This window comes from Engystomops pustulosus, chromosome 7 (genome assembly GCF_040894005.1).
Source record: "Engystomops pustulosus chromosome 7, aEngPut4.maternal, whole genome shotgun sequence".
Taxonomy (NCBI): Eukaryota; Metazoa; Chordata; class Amphibia; order Anura; family Leptodactylidae; genus Engystomops; species Engystomops pustulosus.
Genome location: NC_092417.1, coordinates 129,722,843 through 129,738,921, shown reverse-complemented (window position 1 = coordinate 129,738,921; position 16,079 = coordinate 129,722,843). Strand labels below are relative to the sequence as shown.

Genomic DNA, 16,079 nt, shown 5'->3' with positions numbered 1-16,079 from the left:
AGCTTAGCTCATATGTGACCCGGACCGCGCGCCTCATGTTTATCCTGGTCCGCGCTCCTCACAGGCCTGGCCGTCCTCGCCTACCCTGTCTCCGTCCTGACCTACCCCTCAGCACTTCCCGACCGAGGCAACATCCAGCTGAAGGTGGGTAAGTATAAATACTACTTATGTAAATTCATGTCTGTGTATATTTGTGTATATATGTGTATATCTATGTTTATCTGTATTTATGCTTTGTATATCTGTGTATATATGCTGTGTATATCTGTGTATATGTGCTGTGTATATCTGTGTATATGTGCTGTGTATATGTGTGTATATGTGCTGTGTATATCTGTGTATATGTGCTGTGTATGTGTGTATATCTATGTATATATTCTGTATATATGTGTGTATATGTGCTGTGTTTAACTGTGTATATATTCTGTGTATATTATGCTGTGTATATGAATACGTATGCTGTAAATATGTTTGTATATATGCTGTAAATATGTTTGTATATATGCTGTGTATCTGTGTGTATGGGTTAAAATATAACTTTTAATAGTATAACAATTTAAAACAATGTGTACTTTCAACCACCAGGAATGTCTCACTGATCTCTTAGGTTGTATGTCAATTGTGTGAGTATAGAGCAAGGGGGACCTGTAGGGATTGTCAAATGATATAGGAAGGGTTTTAACATATGGTGACTCTACTATCTAAACCAGTGCACGTTAGAAAAGGCATAGATCTCACCCATCTCGTTGTCATGGTGGGAGAAGCGAGGATGATCCGTCACGGGCTCTTCTAGGTCAGGATAATGATGACTGCACTGCCCCTATTGTGCCCTGTGTTTGATCACCCTTATCGTCCCAATGTTGCTCCCGCCCTAACAAGGACGGTCCCAAGCTGTCCCTACAGGTTAGGAGTAACCCTAGTTAGCCCTATACATCCAATATCAAGTCTTCCTGACGCGTTTCCAGTGCCACTCGTCGTGGAACCTTCATCAGGGGAATGGAAATGGTAGGTGGCTGCAGGTCCGCCAACAGTGGTCAGTATATGTGGGTGAGACAGTGGTACACCCCACTCCTGTAGCAGCCCTTCAAACACAACCTGCATGAGTTTTTAAAGGGTGTTGGTCCATGTGACCAATTATCAGACTGCTACCCGATTGGGTGGACAGTCATCACATCCCAGCTGTGATGTTAACACTTGAGATGTGTGGGGGCTGAAATATACTAGGAACCTCATCATAGGGTGCCGTTGCGCTTACCCGCATGCTGAGGACTCCTTCCTGCACGTGTCTCCATGTCACAGAGGACGCCGGCTTACCACTTCCGGTGTAGCGATAGTTCCGATGCGTCACTTCCGGTGACGTCTCATCACACGTCACCGGTTGCTATGTACATGGAGACACGTCAGTTTGGTTCTAGGTGAGACTGGAACAGCTGACGTTGCCATGGCAACAAAAGGACTCAAGTACCCAGTCGCCTAGTTTGCAGGGGTTTGTTTACTAGGCGCAGCAGTGGCCGCATGTGTATAACCCTGCAGAAGTCACCTACATAGCCTCTATGTGTCCGAGAATCTTAATGCCGTTTGCATTCAGATTTCTCCAACATTTTGCAGTTATCAGGCTGTAGAGATGAGCGAGCACTAAAATGCTCGGGTACTCGTTATTCGAGACGAACTTTTCCCGATGCTCGAGTGCTCGTCTCGAATAACGAGCCCCATTGAAGTCAATGGGAGACTCGAGCATTTTTCAAGGGGACCAAGGCTCTGCACAGGGAAGCTTGGCCAAACACCTGGGAACCTCAGAAAAGGATGGAAACACCACGGAAATGGACAGGAAACAGCAGGGGCAGCATGCATGGATGCCTCTGAGGCTGCTTAATCGCACCATTATGCCAAAACTATGGGCAACAGCATGGCCATGACAGAGTGACAGAATGAAGCTAGATAGCATCTAAAACATCCAATAATTGACCCTGACACTATAGGGGACGGCATGCAGAGGCAGCAGCAGCAGCGGCAGGCTAGAGAGTGGCATGGCGACATACCCTAAATGGACTCAGGCTTCAAACCAATGGGTGGCGGCTGGGGACCGAATACCGAGGGGCGGCCGCCCCCATGAGGTTGCGAAAGGCCTCGGTCTCTACTAGCCTATAGGGCAGCATCTCCAGGCTAAGCAAGCTGGAGATGTGGACATTAAGGGCTTGGGCGTGCGGGTGGGTTGCACTATATTTGCGTTTCCGCTCCAGCGTCTGGGGTATGGAGAGCTGAACGCTGGTGGATGCTGTGGAGGATCGTGGAGGCGACGATGGGGTTTTTGTGGCAGGGTCCTGGGCAGGGGGCTGACTATCAGCTGACACAGGGGAAGGAGCAGTGGTGTGCACGGCCGGAGGTGAATGGGCTTGTTGCCACTGAGTGGGGTGTTTAGCATTCATATGCCTGCGCATACTGGTGGTAGTTAAGCTAGTAGTGGTGGAACCCCTGCTGATCCTGGTTTGGCAAATGTTGCACACCACAGTCCGTCGGTCATCCGGTGTTTCCTTAAAGAACCTCCAGACTTCGGAAAATCTAGCCCTCGCCACGGGAACTTCACTAGTTGACACATTTGGCACTGATGCACCAGCTCTGGCCCTGCCTCTCCTTCTGGCCCCACCACTGCCTTTTCCAACCTGTTCTGGTCGAGGACTCTCCTCCGTCTCAGAAGCACTGTGTTCACCCGGCCTATCAACCCAGCTTGGGTCTGTCACCTCATCATCCTCCGATCCCTCAGTCTGCTCCCCCCTCGGACTTCCTGCCCTGACAAAAACTTCCCCACTGTCTGACAACCGTGTCTCCTCATCGTCGGACACCTCTTTACACACTTCTTCCACTACGTCAAGAAGGTCATCATCACCCACAGACTGTGACTGGTGGAAAACCTGGGCATCGGAAAATTGCTCAGCAGCAACCGGACAAGTGGTTTGTGAGTGTGGGAAGGGTCCAGAAAACAGTTCCTCAGAGTATGACGGTTCAAATGCCAAATTTTCCTGGGAGGGGGCAGACTGGGGGGGAGGAGGCTGAGGTGCAGGAGCTGGAAGAGTGGCGATTTCGGTGACATGGGTGGACTGCGTGGAAGACTGACTGGTGGACAAATTGCTCGAAGCATTGTCGGCAATCCACGACATCACCTGTTCGCACTGTTCTGGCCTCAACAGTGCTCTACCACGAGTCCCAGTAACTTCAGACATGAACCTAGGGAGTGTAGCTCTGCGGCGTTCCCCTGCTCCCTCATAAGCAGGTGGTGTCTCACCCCGCCCAGGACCACGGCCTCTGACCCCTGCAGTAGTTGGACGCCCACGTCCCCGCCCTCGTCCTCTACCCCTAGCCCTCGGGTTAAACATTTTGAAAATGAGAGTTATAACTTTAATTTTTTTTTAACTTTTTTTTGTGTTTGTTTTTTTTTGTGTTTTTTAGTTTTTAAAACCAAACGATGCTATCCTATTGCTATGGCTATTTTCTAGCCAAGTATGAAAGCACACTGCTATGCCAGATGAGATGACGCTGAGTTATTAAAAAAATAAACGTAAAATAAAAAAGGAAATGGCAGACTGTGCCTAATTGAAATCCAACCCCTAATAAATTTTCCCACTTCGGTCTTTGCGATGGATATGTGCGTCACTAAGCGCAAAACACAGCGGTCGCAAGTCTCACTACAAATTGCTCACAATTTGCTAGTAGATGCACTGCAGCAAGTACAGCCACCAGCAGATCAACCAGAAATCAAATATATATAACGCTACTGTAGGCGTAAGTAAGCCGTTTGGATTCTCCTATGGCTATTTTCTAGCCAAGTATGAAAGCACACTACTATGCCAGATGAGATGACGCTGAGTTATTAAAAAAATAAACGTAAAATAAAAAAGGAAATGGCAGACTGTGCCTAATTGAAATCCAACCCCTAATAAATTTTCCCACTTCGGTCTTTGCGATGGATATGTGCGTCACTAAGCGCAAAACACAGTGGTTGCAAGTCTCACTACAAATTGCTCACAATTTGCTAGTAGATGCACTGCAGCAAGTACAGCCACCAGCAGATCAACCAGAAATCAAATATATATAACGCTACTGTAGGCGTAAGTAAGCCGTTTGGATTCTCCTATGGCTATTTTCTAGCCAAGTATGAAAGCACACTACTATGCCAGATGAGATGACGCTGAGTTATTAAAAAAATAAACGTAAAATAAAAAAGGAAATGGCAGACTGTGCCTAATTGAAATCCAACCCCTAATAAATTTTCCCACTTCGGTCTTTGCGATGGATATGTGCGTCACTAAGCGCAAAACACAGTGGTCGCAAGTCTCACTACAAATTGCTCACAATTTGCTAGTAGATGCACTGCAGCAAGTACAGCCACCAGCAGATCAACCAGAAATCAAATATATATAACGCTACTGTAGGCGTAAGTAAGCCGTTTGGATTCTCCTATGGCTATTTTCTAGCCAAGTATGAAAGCACACTACTATGCCAGATGAGATGACGCTGAGTTATTAAAAAAATAAACGTAAAATAAAAAAGGAAATGGCAGACTGTGCCTAATTGAAATCCAACCCCTAATAAATTTTCCCACTTCTGTCTTTGCGATGGATATGTGCGTCACTAAGCGCAAAACACAGCGGTCGCAAGTCTCACTACAAATTGCTCACAATTTGCTAGTAGATGCACTGCAGCAAGTACAGCCACCAGCAGATCAACCAGAAATCAAATATATATAACGCTACTGTAGGCGTAAGTAAGCCGTTTGGATTCTCCTATGGCTATTTTCTAGCCAAGTATGAAAGCACACTACTATGCAAGATGAGATGACACTGAGTTATTAAAAAAATAAACGTAAAATAAAAAGTAAATGGCAGACTGTGCCTAATTGAAATCAAACCCCTAATAAATTTTCCCACTTTGGTGTTTGAGGTGGATATGTGTGTCACTAAGAGCTAAACACAACGGTAGCAAGTCCCCCTGCAAATTCCTCACAATAAGGTACTAGCTGCAAATAAAAAAAAAAACGTATAACGTTATTGTAGCCCTAAGAAGGGCTGTTGGGTTCTTGGAGAATCACTCCTGCCTAACAGTAAGCTAATAGAACACCCTAACGCTTTCCCTGACCAGCAGCAGCTCTCTCCCTAGCGGCATCCAGACACAGAATGATCCGAGCAGCGCAGGCAGGGGCTAGTCTATCCCAGGGTCACCTGATCTGGCCAGCCAACCACTGCTATCGACGTGTAAGGGTACCACGTCATGCTGGGTGGAGTGCAGAGTCTCCTGGCTTGTGATTGGCTCTGTTTCTGGCCGCCAAAAAGCAAAACGGCGGGAGCTGCCATTTTCTCGAGCGGGCGAAGTATTCGTCCGAGCAACGAGCAGTTTCGAGTACGCTAATGCTCGACCGAGCATCGAGCTCGGACGAGTATGTTCGCTCATCTCTATCAGGCTGTGAACGGCATTCGTTACATAGTGCTCGGATTTACATAGGTAGTTGCATTCAATGGCTAGTGGGACTAATTTGTGACACTCTGTAAAAGTTGTTTCAAGGTTGATCAAAGTAGGACAAAACTCTGTATACTGTTTACCATATTCCATTATTTCCCTCTCTAAGTCGTAGTGTTGGTCTGAACCATTAGATTTTTATTATTAAGGCGCAGCGTTACTAATACATGGCACAGGAATTCTATCACATATAGATGGCTGTGTATGTTGGCCCTCTATTTAGATGAAGGGTGCATATGATAGATTCTCATTTAGGCCTTTAGGAGCTACTGTATCACATCTAAATATCCACTTGGTCTCTCTCTGCAAAATAGCGCGATCCCAGTCTCCCCCTCTTTGATTTGGGGTCACCACATCTATCCCCATGAATTTGATGTGGTTGATGTTCCCTGCATGGCATGTATTCATATGTCTGGCCACTGGAGTGTCCCTGTTGTGGGTGATGTCGCCCATGTGAGCCCCAATTCTTCGTCTGAGTTCAAGTTTTGTTTTACCTATATATTCTAGCCAAATTCAAAAAAGTGCACACTGCTCTGTATATAACACCTCGTGTTCTACAGTTGATGAAGGACCGAATATCATATGTTCTACCTGTCACACTGGCTGTGAAGCTCTTACATGTGTGCATTACAGGACAGGCTACGCAGCCACTACATTTGTAGTTGCCCTTGATGTCAGAGCTCAGCCACGTTTCCTGTTCTGGTGCTATGAAATGACTCTGCACTAGACGGTCTCTTAGGCTGCGTCCTCTCCTGTATGTTAGCTGTGGGGAGGGGCCTATCACGTCATGTAAGTCTGGGTCCATGTTCAGTATGGCCCAATGATCTTCTATGATGCGTCTGATGGGGCCCGCATCCCCACTATACGTGGTTATCATTCTTATCGGTTCGTTTTTTTGGGGGTTTATCCTTTGGTGCATTGAGTAGTGCCGTCCGGTCCCTTTGCAATGCCACCTTGTAGGCAGATCTCAATATACCGTCAGGGTATCCCTTTTCAAGAAATCCCTGAGGTCAGCAGCTTGTTTTTTAAACTCTGGAATGGAAGAACAGTTCCGTCTTAATCTAAGATATTGACCCCTGGGAATGCCACGCCTAAGGGGGAGAGGGTGGTTGCTTTCCCATCGAAGTAGGGCATTGGTAGCAGTGGGTTTTCTGTATACCGTGGTTTCGATTTTGCCATGGTGATCTTTCTTGATCAGAACATCAAGGAAGGGTAGTTCATTCTCATGGATGTCAAATGTGAAGCGCAATCCTATGTTGTTGTGGTTCAGTGATGTGACAAATTCCTCAAATTCATGTTTTGATTTATTCCAGACGACAAATATGTCATCTATATACCTTCGCCTCCACGATCCTCCACAGCATCCACCAGCGTTCAGCTCTCCATACCCCAGACGCTGGAGTATAGTATAGGAAGTATAGCGCAACCCACCCACACGCCCAAGCCCTCAACGTCCACATCTCCAAGTTGCTTAGCCTGGAGATGCTGCCCTATAGGCTGGTAGAGACCGAGGCCTTTCGAAACCTCATGGCGGCGGCCGCCCCTCGGTATTCGGTCCCCAGCCGCCACTACTTTTCCCGATGTGCCGTCCCAGCCCTGCACAAGCACGTGTCAGAGAACATCATCCGTGCCCTGACCAACGCCGTTTCTGACAAGGTCCACCTGACCACGGACACGTGGACGAGTGCTGCCGGGCAGGGCCACTATATATCGCTGACGGCACATTGGGTTAACTTGGTGGAGGCTGGGACCGAGTCTGACCCTGGGGCTGCTCATATACTGCCGACGCCGAGGATTGCGGGGCCTACCTCGGTCCAGGTCTCAAAGGCCTACTATGCCTCCTCCTCCTCCCCCCACCCCTCCTCCACCTCCTCCGAATTACCATCCGTGGGCATGGCGCCATCAGTCGGTAGCTCTAGGCACAGCAGCAGTGCCATCGCTAAGCGACAGCAGGCGGTGCTCAAACTGCTGAGCCTAGGGGATAAAAGGCACACCGCCCCAGAGCTATTACAGGGCATCACGGCGCAGACTGATCTGTGGCTGGCACCACTGAACCTGAAGCCAGGCATGGTTGTGTGTGACAACAGCCGTAACCTGGTGGCGGCTCTGCAACTCGGCAGACTGACACATGTGCCATGCCTGGCCCATGTGTTAAATCTCATAGTTCAGCGTTTCCTCAAGACATACCCCAATCTGTCTGATTTGCTCACGAAGGTGCGCCTCATCTGTGCGCATTTCAGGAAGTCCAGCACAGATACTGCCACTCTCAGGGCAGCGCAGCGCCGCCTCCAACTGCCCGCTCACCGACTGTTGTGCGACGTGCCCACGAGGTGGAATTCAACACTAACCATGTTATCCAGAGTTTACCAGCAGCGCAGAGCGATTGTAGACTGCCAGATGTCAACTTCCACCAGAACTGGTAGTCAGGTCAGTCAGCTTCCTCAAGTCTACAATGAGGAGTGGACGTGGATGTCTGATATCTGTCAGGTGCTGAGTAACTTTGAGGAGTCAACACAGATGGTCAGTGGCGATGCCGCCATCATCAGCCTCACCATCCCGCTGCTTGGCCTGTTTAAAAACTCTCTGGTCAGCATGAAGTCGGAAGCTTTGCGCTCATCACAAGAGACGGGGGAAGAAGATTCCCTTGTTGATAGCCAAAGCACCCTTAGGTCTGTTTCTCAGCGCATATCGGAGGAGGATGAGGAGGAAGAGGAGGAGAATGTTGGCGAGACAGAAGAGGGGACCATTGTTCAGTCCTTCACTGTTCAGCGTGTATGGGCAGAAGAGGAGGAGTTGGAGGAGGAGGAGGAAATGGGCAGTCAGGCCAGTGAGGGGAGTGAATTCTTGCGCGTTGGGACGCGCAGATTTCATGCTAGGCTGCCTATCCCGTGACCCTCGCGTTCAAAGAATTTATTCCAGCACCGATTACTGGGTATTCACTCTCCTGGACCCACGGTACAAGCAAAATCTTTCCACTCTCATCCCTGGAGAGGAAAGGAGTGTGAGAATGCATGAATACCAGCAGGCCCTGGTGCACAAGCTGAAACAGTATTTCCCTTCTGACAGCGCTAGCGGCAGAGGGCGTACTTCTGCGGGACAAGTTGCGAGGAAGAGTAGGCGAGCAGGCAGCTTTTCCAGCACTGGCAGGGGTACGCTTTACAAGGCCTTTGCCAGTTTTATGTCACCCCAGCAAGACACTGTCACCTGTCCCCAGTCTCGGCAGAGTAGGGCTGATCTTTACAGAAAGATGGTGAGGGAGTACGTAGCTGACCATACCATCGTCCTAAATGATCACACAGCTCCCTACAACTGCTGGGTTTCAAAGCTGGACATGTGGCACGAACTGGCGCTGTACGCCTTGGAGGTTCTTGCCTGCCCTGCCGCTAGCGTGTTGTCCGAGCTGGTTTTCATTGCAGCTGGTGGCATCATCACCGATAAGCGCACACGCCTGTCGACTGACAGCGCTGACAGGCTGTCGCTTATCAAGATGAATAAAGCCTGGATTTCTCCGGATTTTCATTCTCCACCAGGTGAAAGAAGCTCAACCTGAATAATGTATGCACTCCTCCTCCTCATTGTCCTCCTTCTCCTCCTCTTTGTACACTAAAGCATAGGAAACTGGCTATTTTTTGCCAGGGCCAACTGGCTCTAGCTATAGTACTCTATGTATTTAATTTTTCTGGAGGGCCACCTACCCGGTCCTCTGTTTTAAGCAATTTTTGGGAGTGCCACATACAGGCACTCAATCTATTTAATTTTTCTGGAGGACCACCTACCTGCTCCTCTGGTTTGAAAACTTTTTTGGACTGCCACATACAGGCACTATCCAAATTAAATTGTCTCCATAGCAGCCTCCACATGTCGTCTTTTTAGCTGGCTCCACACGTTGTCTCCATTGCTACCTCCACACGTCATCGCCATAGCTGCCTCCAAAAGTCGTCCATATAGCTGCCTCCATACATCGTCACCTTATCAAACGAGCTGTGTCGGGCAGAATTTTGGGTTGTTTTCATGGCTTCCACATCAAACTTGTTAACTTTGTCGCCACCCTGCTGTGTAATCCACAAAATATACTGGCAAACTTTTATCATTTACCAATATTATTTCAGCGCTTCTTGCGCATCTGTTTACATTCCCCTCACCCGCCATATCCTAAACTTATAAGAACGCTACTACACTTGATCTTATACAAAAGGTTCTTAGAAGTGCTGTTTGGGGAGTAGCCTAGAGACAGGGGCTTGGATTGGCGAAAGCTCGCCTGGCAGCGGAGCGCCAGCTTCATCTCAAGATCCAACTAACATAGTTTTAACTGCAGCACCTTTAATCTACTACTAGTTCACTGCCTCCATACATCGTCCCCTTATCAAACGAGCTGTGTCAGGCAGAATTTTCAGGTGTTTCACCAGATACATAGTGGAACTCGACCAATCTGTCGCCGCCATGCTGGAGACCTGAAGTTGCAATCATAGCAGCGCAATATGGATGCCCCATACTGTCGCTCTTAATCATGGAACCATTTCCGTAAAAACAATTATAAATAGAACCACTATGCTATTCCATTATTCCTAGGTGAAATATTCAAACGACCCGGCCTGCTTTGAAAATTATAATTTTTTCAAAGTAAACGCTTATGGCCCCCAGGCCCATTTTGGGTGGGGAGGAGCCGAGAGACAGGGGCTTGGACAGGCGAAAGCTCGCCTGGCAGTGGACCGCCAGCTCCATCCCAAGATTAGGCAGCCTCAGAGGCATCCATGCATGCAGCCCCTGCTGTTTCCTGTCCATTTTGCCTCCACGATCCTCCACAGCGTCCACCAATGTCTCATTTCAACTCTCTATACCCCAGACGCTGGAGCACGAGAGGATATGCAGCACATCATCCCCTTATCAAACGAGCTGTGTCAGGCAGAATTTTCAGGTGTTTCACCAGATACATAGTGGAACTCGGCCCATCTGTCGCCGCCATGCTTGAGACCTGAAGTTGCAATCATAGCAGCGCAATATGAATGCCCCATACTGTCGCTCCACATGTCGTCCCCTTATCAAAAGAGCTGTGTCAGGCTCATTTTTCGGGTGTTTCACCAGATACGTTATGGAACTTGGTCACTATGTCGCCACCATGCTGTGTTATCGACTAAATATACCGTCAACCTTTTGTTCACATAGGAAATCATTTCACCTCCTTTGGTGAAACCTGAGTCCATTTAGGGTATGTCGCCATGAGACTCTTTAGCCTGCCACTGCTGCCGCTGCCTCTGCATGCTGTCCCCTATAGTGTCAGGGTCAATTATTGGATGTTTTAGATGCTATCTAGCCTCATTCGGTCACCTCATGCTGCCCCTGCTGTTTCCTGTCCATTTCCGTGGTGTTTCCATCCTTTTCTGAGGTTCCCAGGTGTTTGGCCAAGCTTCCCTGTGCAGAGCCTTGGTCCCCTTGAAAAATGCTTGAGTCTCCCATTGACTTCAATGGGGCTCGTTATTCGAGACGAGCACTCGAGCATCGGGAAAAGTTTGTCTCGAATAACGAGTACCCGAGCATTTTAGTGCTCGCTCATCTCTAGTTAACAATCTTCGTAAAAGCTGTTTCTGATAGTTTGGGAGATGCAGATTTGAAAATGGGTTGATACATAGGTTTTTAATGTTAAATATTTAAAATTTAATTATCCTCAAAATAGTCGATTCTGAAAATGCGGAAAAACCGATTCGGTTTGTAAGCCGCGTGACATCAAAATTAATTATCCAGACATTTAAAATATTATGAAAATTGACTTTGTCCCCCTTAAGGACATTGGTAGATGTAGATGGTATAATCTATTTATCATGTATATTTAGTTAGTTATTTGATCATTGGTTGATTAAATCACATGGCTCACCAATACGTATGCTTGTTACCATTCTCACCTTTAGCGACCACCTTTACTGATCTTGTACTAACTCCATTCTTGGTCAGACGAAAACATGTAAAAAGAACGTCAGCTCACCCTGATGATATATTTCATAGCATCTGGAACCATCCGAGCAAGGATCACTCCGGCTTGGAGAGTAGAAATGTAACAAACAACGAACACGATCCAGCTTCCAAGGATGCAACAGGAATCCATATAAAATTTTCAAGACTTTATTCCATCTCGTTAAAAATGATAAATTTGTCCATGGGATACAAGAGCATAAATCGTCTACGCGTTTCGGGTTTTGAACACCCTTATTCATGACTAACCTTAAAGCATGTTTCCGGTCATATAAACTCCATTATTGGGTTACTCCAAAGGTCCCCAACCCTTTGCCCTCCCCCACCCTCCTTCCCCATTCACTTGTTCAGTTTGTTTAATACAATTGCTGATTTTGCATAACTCTAAAATAACTTCTAACATGTGAGGAAAAAAAAATCTCATAATCGCTTTGATAAGTAACAGTGTTCAAAAGTTATAACTCTTTAAGCTATAAACTGGCTATATTATCGGGTTAAAGAGTAGTAATGAGGGTAAAAAGCAATACATTGCATGCTGTTATCAAAATGCTTCTTGTGAAATGTGTTTCAATAGGCTAAACACTCTACTTTTTTCCATTAGAAAAATGATAAGGAAAAATCCGGACCTACAGACCAACTTCACATCCATTACTGATAATCTAGAAGATTTTACACAAAGTAATCGAGGACCTTGTGGTAATTGAACATTTTATTGTAATTATTAATTATTTTTATAACAATGCCATAAAACATTTCATGTAAAAATATTAGCAGTTTGTAACTTAGTATTTACTGTTAATCAGTATTGCAGAGCAATTGGCCACAGTGGCGACAAACACAGCTATTTATTCATCACAGTGACACACGTTTATTTATAATAAGGCAAACTGCATGGTCTTCAGGTATCTGGCGCACCGTGGGGGTGCCCAAAGTGCATGCGCTGGGTGCAGCAGTTTTTTTCTGGCTAACTCAGTTTAATGTGCACATGCCACAATTGGGGGCAGGTCCAAATACGCACTGTAATGCCTCTTTAGGTGCATAGTATTGTGCTGTAGCGTGCATAGTGCAGTCGCAACAATACTTGTGTAGATTTCTTGATAAATGTGGGCCATTATGCTTAGTCTTCCCCACTAGCATTGATAGTATTGAAATCCCCACATGCATTGAATTAGGCCAGTTTAAGGAGGAATTGCGATGTTAATACTCAGGATATGTAAAATTTAAATAGTAACAGAGTTGCTAATATTGAAATAATACCCCACAGTCCTACTTAAAAACTCTGCATCTTAAAGGGAACCCGTCACCACTATTTTCACAAATACAGGTAGTGACAGGTTCCTATAGAGCTCTAGTAACTATCTGGCACCCTGCTTGTAGCTAAAAATTATTCCCCTGAGATTCCCATATATTCAACTTTATAGTTTTACCTGGTAACTAAGCATGGCTACAGCGAGTCCAGGTGGGCGTGGCCTCCTCAGGCTGAGTCCAGCAGCTTTTCTCCATACCTATTGCTGTATGCTGCTATAATGTCATGTGACCAGGGTGACATCATCGCAGGTCCTATAGCTTTTGTAGCATTAGGAACTGTACACAAAGCATATATGTCATGAAATCACAGCATATTTTATTACATGAAATCACAGCAGCCTGCATGGAGAGGAGTAGAAGTCCATGGAGGCTGCTGTGATTGTTTTATGCGGTCAGATATGTACATGGGGTACAGTTTTCATATTAAGTAGCTTATGGACTTTTGATGATGTCACCCTGGTCACATGACATTAGGCCACGCCCCCTGGACTCGCTCCAAAGCTGCATAGATACCAGGCAAGATTATAACTCTGATTTTATGGGGATCTGAGGGGAAACTACTTTTAGCTACAAGCAGGGTGTCAGATAGTTACTAGAGCTGTATAGGAACCTGCCACTACCTGTATTTGTGAAAATAGTGGTGACGGGTTCCCTTTAAAGCCATGGTATTGTCTTGTTCAGCACTGTATTTCTGAATGTTCATTTAAATTTTCATTTTTGTTTATAGGAGGCTTTTCTGAGACATATGCTGCTTTGTGTGATTACAATGGCTTTATATTACAAGAAGAGATACAATGGGTATGTATTTTTTGTACAATTTTTTTTTATTCTGGATAATCAGTACTGTATGATTATTACAGTATGTAGTCTGTATTTGCATGTCTGACGTTCTTTCAATAGGAATTGTTTTTGGAAACATTTTAAAGGAAATCTACCATACCAATGTACGGTAATCTTATTAACCCCTTAACGCTCTGCGCCGTAGCTCTACGGCGCAGAGGTATAAGGAGTGTATGAAGAGGGTTCACGGGCTGAGTCCTCTTCATACAAAAGTGGGGGTTTTTGCATTTTGCAGAAAACCCCCACCGCTAATAACCGCGGTCGGTGCTTGCACCGATCGCGGCTATTAACCCTCTCAACGGGCGCCGCCATCTTTATTATGTTCGCCGCGCCCCCAAACATCATTTGGGGGCGGTGATCGGTTGCCATGGTAGCCTCGGGTTTTCTTTTGACATGAGGCTACATGGCTTCTGCAGGTTCGTTACAATGAGCCATTGTAATGAATGACCTGCAAAAATGCCATACATTGCAATACAGAAGTATTGCAGTATATGGTAGGAGCGATCTGACCATCTAGGGTTAATGTACCCTAGATGGTCTAAGAAATAGTGGGAAAAAAAAAAGTTTAAAAAATAAAAAAAAATTAATAAAATATTAAAAATTCAAATCACCCCCCTTTCCCTAGAACTGATATAAAACATAATAAACAGTAAAAATCACAAACATATTAGGTATCGCTGTGTCCCAAAATTCCCGATCTATCAAAATATAAAAACAGTTACGGCCGGCGGTGACCTCCGAGACGGGAAATAGCTCCCAAATGTCCGAAATGCGACTTTTACACCTTTTTACATCACATAAAAAATGAAATAAAAAATGATCAAAATGTCGCAATGAAAACGTCGGCTCATTTCGCAAAAAATGACACCTCCCCCAGCTCCATGCGCCAAAGTATGAAAAAGTTATTAGCTTCAGAAGATGCCAAAATTTTTTTTTCTTTTTTGTACACATTCGTTTAATTTTTGAAACTGTATTAAAACACAATAAAACCTATATAAATTTGGTATCACCGCGATCGCACCCAACCAAAGAATAAAGTAGGCGTGTTATTTGGAGCGAAGAGTGAAAGTCGTAAACACTGAGCCCACAAGAACGTGACGGATGTGCGGTTTTTTTTAAATTTTTCCACATTTGGAATTTTTTTTCAGCTTCGCAGTACATGGCATGTTAAAATTAATTAAATTAACATTACGGGAAAGTAAAATTTGTTACGCACAAAATAAGCCCTCACACAGGTCTGTATACGTAAAAATTAAAAAGTTATGGATTTTTGAAGTTGGAGAGCGAGAAATGAGCGGAAAAACCCTGCGTCCTTAAGGGGTTAAATTTGTTATCCATTTGATATCTCACCAGCTCCTGCTCCCTTAGCACTGAGAGTACAGCAGACAGTGCTCACATCACAAATACTGAGTAAGCAGCGGGGAGAGTGAGACAGAGTGTAACAGCTTAGAAATGTGTTCACTGAAAGATGATATAGCGGTGTATTTATTTGAGAATATCTCCTATTTTCAATAGATTCACTGTGATTGGAGGTATTTTTTAGACGGAAAATAAAACGTAGCTTTTATTTCTCAATTAAAATTGAAATTAATGGGACAAAACTGTACTAACAGACAAACAACATATAACAAGATTCTCTCTTCGTCAGTTATTGTCTTTAGTGGATATATGAGCTTGTGTGCTCCTTGACCCACTCTGAGATTTTTGCGCTATAATTATTGGCGCATCTATTGACGAAGTTAATGTATAAAAACTAATGTGGATGGATTTTAATTTCCATCCACATTGTGTGGGTAGGCAGGCAGTATCAAGAAGTAGTGATCTCTAGATCTTCACTGCAATAAACTCTGCTGTCACGGTTGTGTGAGCTAGCAGAGGTGCATCCATTTAGAGCAAGGGACTGTGCTTGGCCCTATCTACTTGCTCCTATATTAGTTTAGATTGCTGGTCTAGACTACTTGAAATAATTTTTGCGCCTGTCGTATTCCCCTAACAGACCCTAGGACCCTACGCGTTTCATTTTCGCCATAAACTCATCAGGGGTCTAAGGTAAGGCTTAGTTAACTAGGGTTCATTATCACATAGTCTGTGTGGTGTGCACCACGGCCAGTGTTAGCCATGGCGCGCGCCGGTTCAGCCCCGTTTAAATCTCTGATCCTGAGCCCGTCACCACTGGCGAGCCCCCCCCATCAGCCAATCCAAGCGCACGATGTGTCTGATGACGCGTATTGCGTCACACATCATAATGCCCAATCAGCTGGTGACACGTCACCATCGACGCCTCCCCGGGGCGGATCTCCTGACCAATCGCCGTCTAGTGGGCGGTACTATCGGCAGTGTGACCCGCCTCCTGTCAAGTCCCGTTATGAATCATCCTATCGGGACTTGTGTTGCAGGTACAGTACTGGATCGCAATGTGAATACAAGGTTTACACCAACCTGATGCATCCCTTGGAGTA

At 45.7% G+C, this 16,079-nt stretch overlaps 1 protein-coding gene across 5 annotated transcripts in view; it reads left to right on the top strand.

Annotated features, from left to right (window-relative positions):
* Nucleotides 1-16,079, top strand: part of LOC140070832 (capping protein, Arp2/3 and myosin-I linker protein 3-like) — an 813,581-nt gene that overhangs the window by 158,262 nt on the left and 639,240 nt on the right. For all 5 annotated transcript variants that reach the window (XR_011848999.1, XR_011848997.1, XR_011848998.1 and 2 more), the window contains exons 6-7: nt 12,074-12,168; nt 13,508-13,578. Coding sequence is in view for 2 of the 5 variants with exons in the window: in XM_072117787.1 (XP_071973888.1) it covers nt 12,074-12,168; nt 13,508-13,578 (166 nt within the window). In the remaining 3 variants the exon portion in view is untranslated. The remainder of the gene's footprint in view (nt 1-12,073; nt 12,169-13,507; nt 13,579-16,079) is intronic.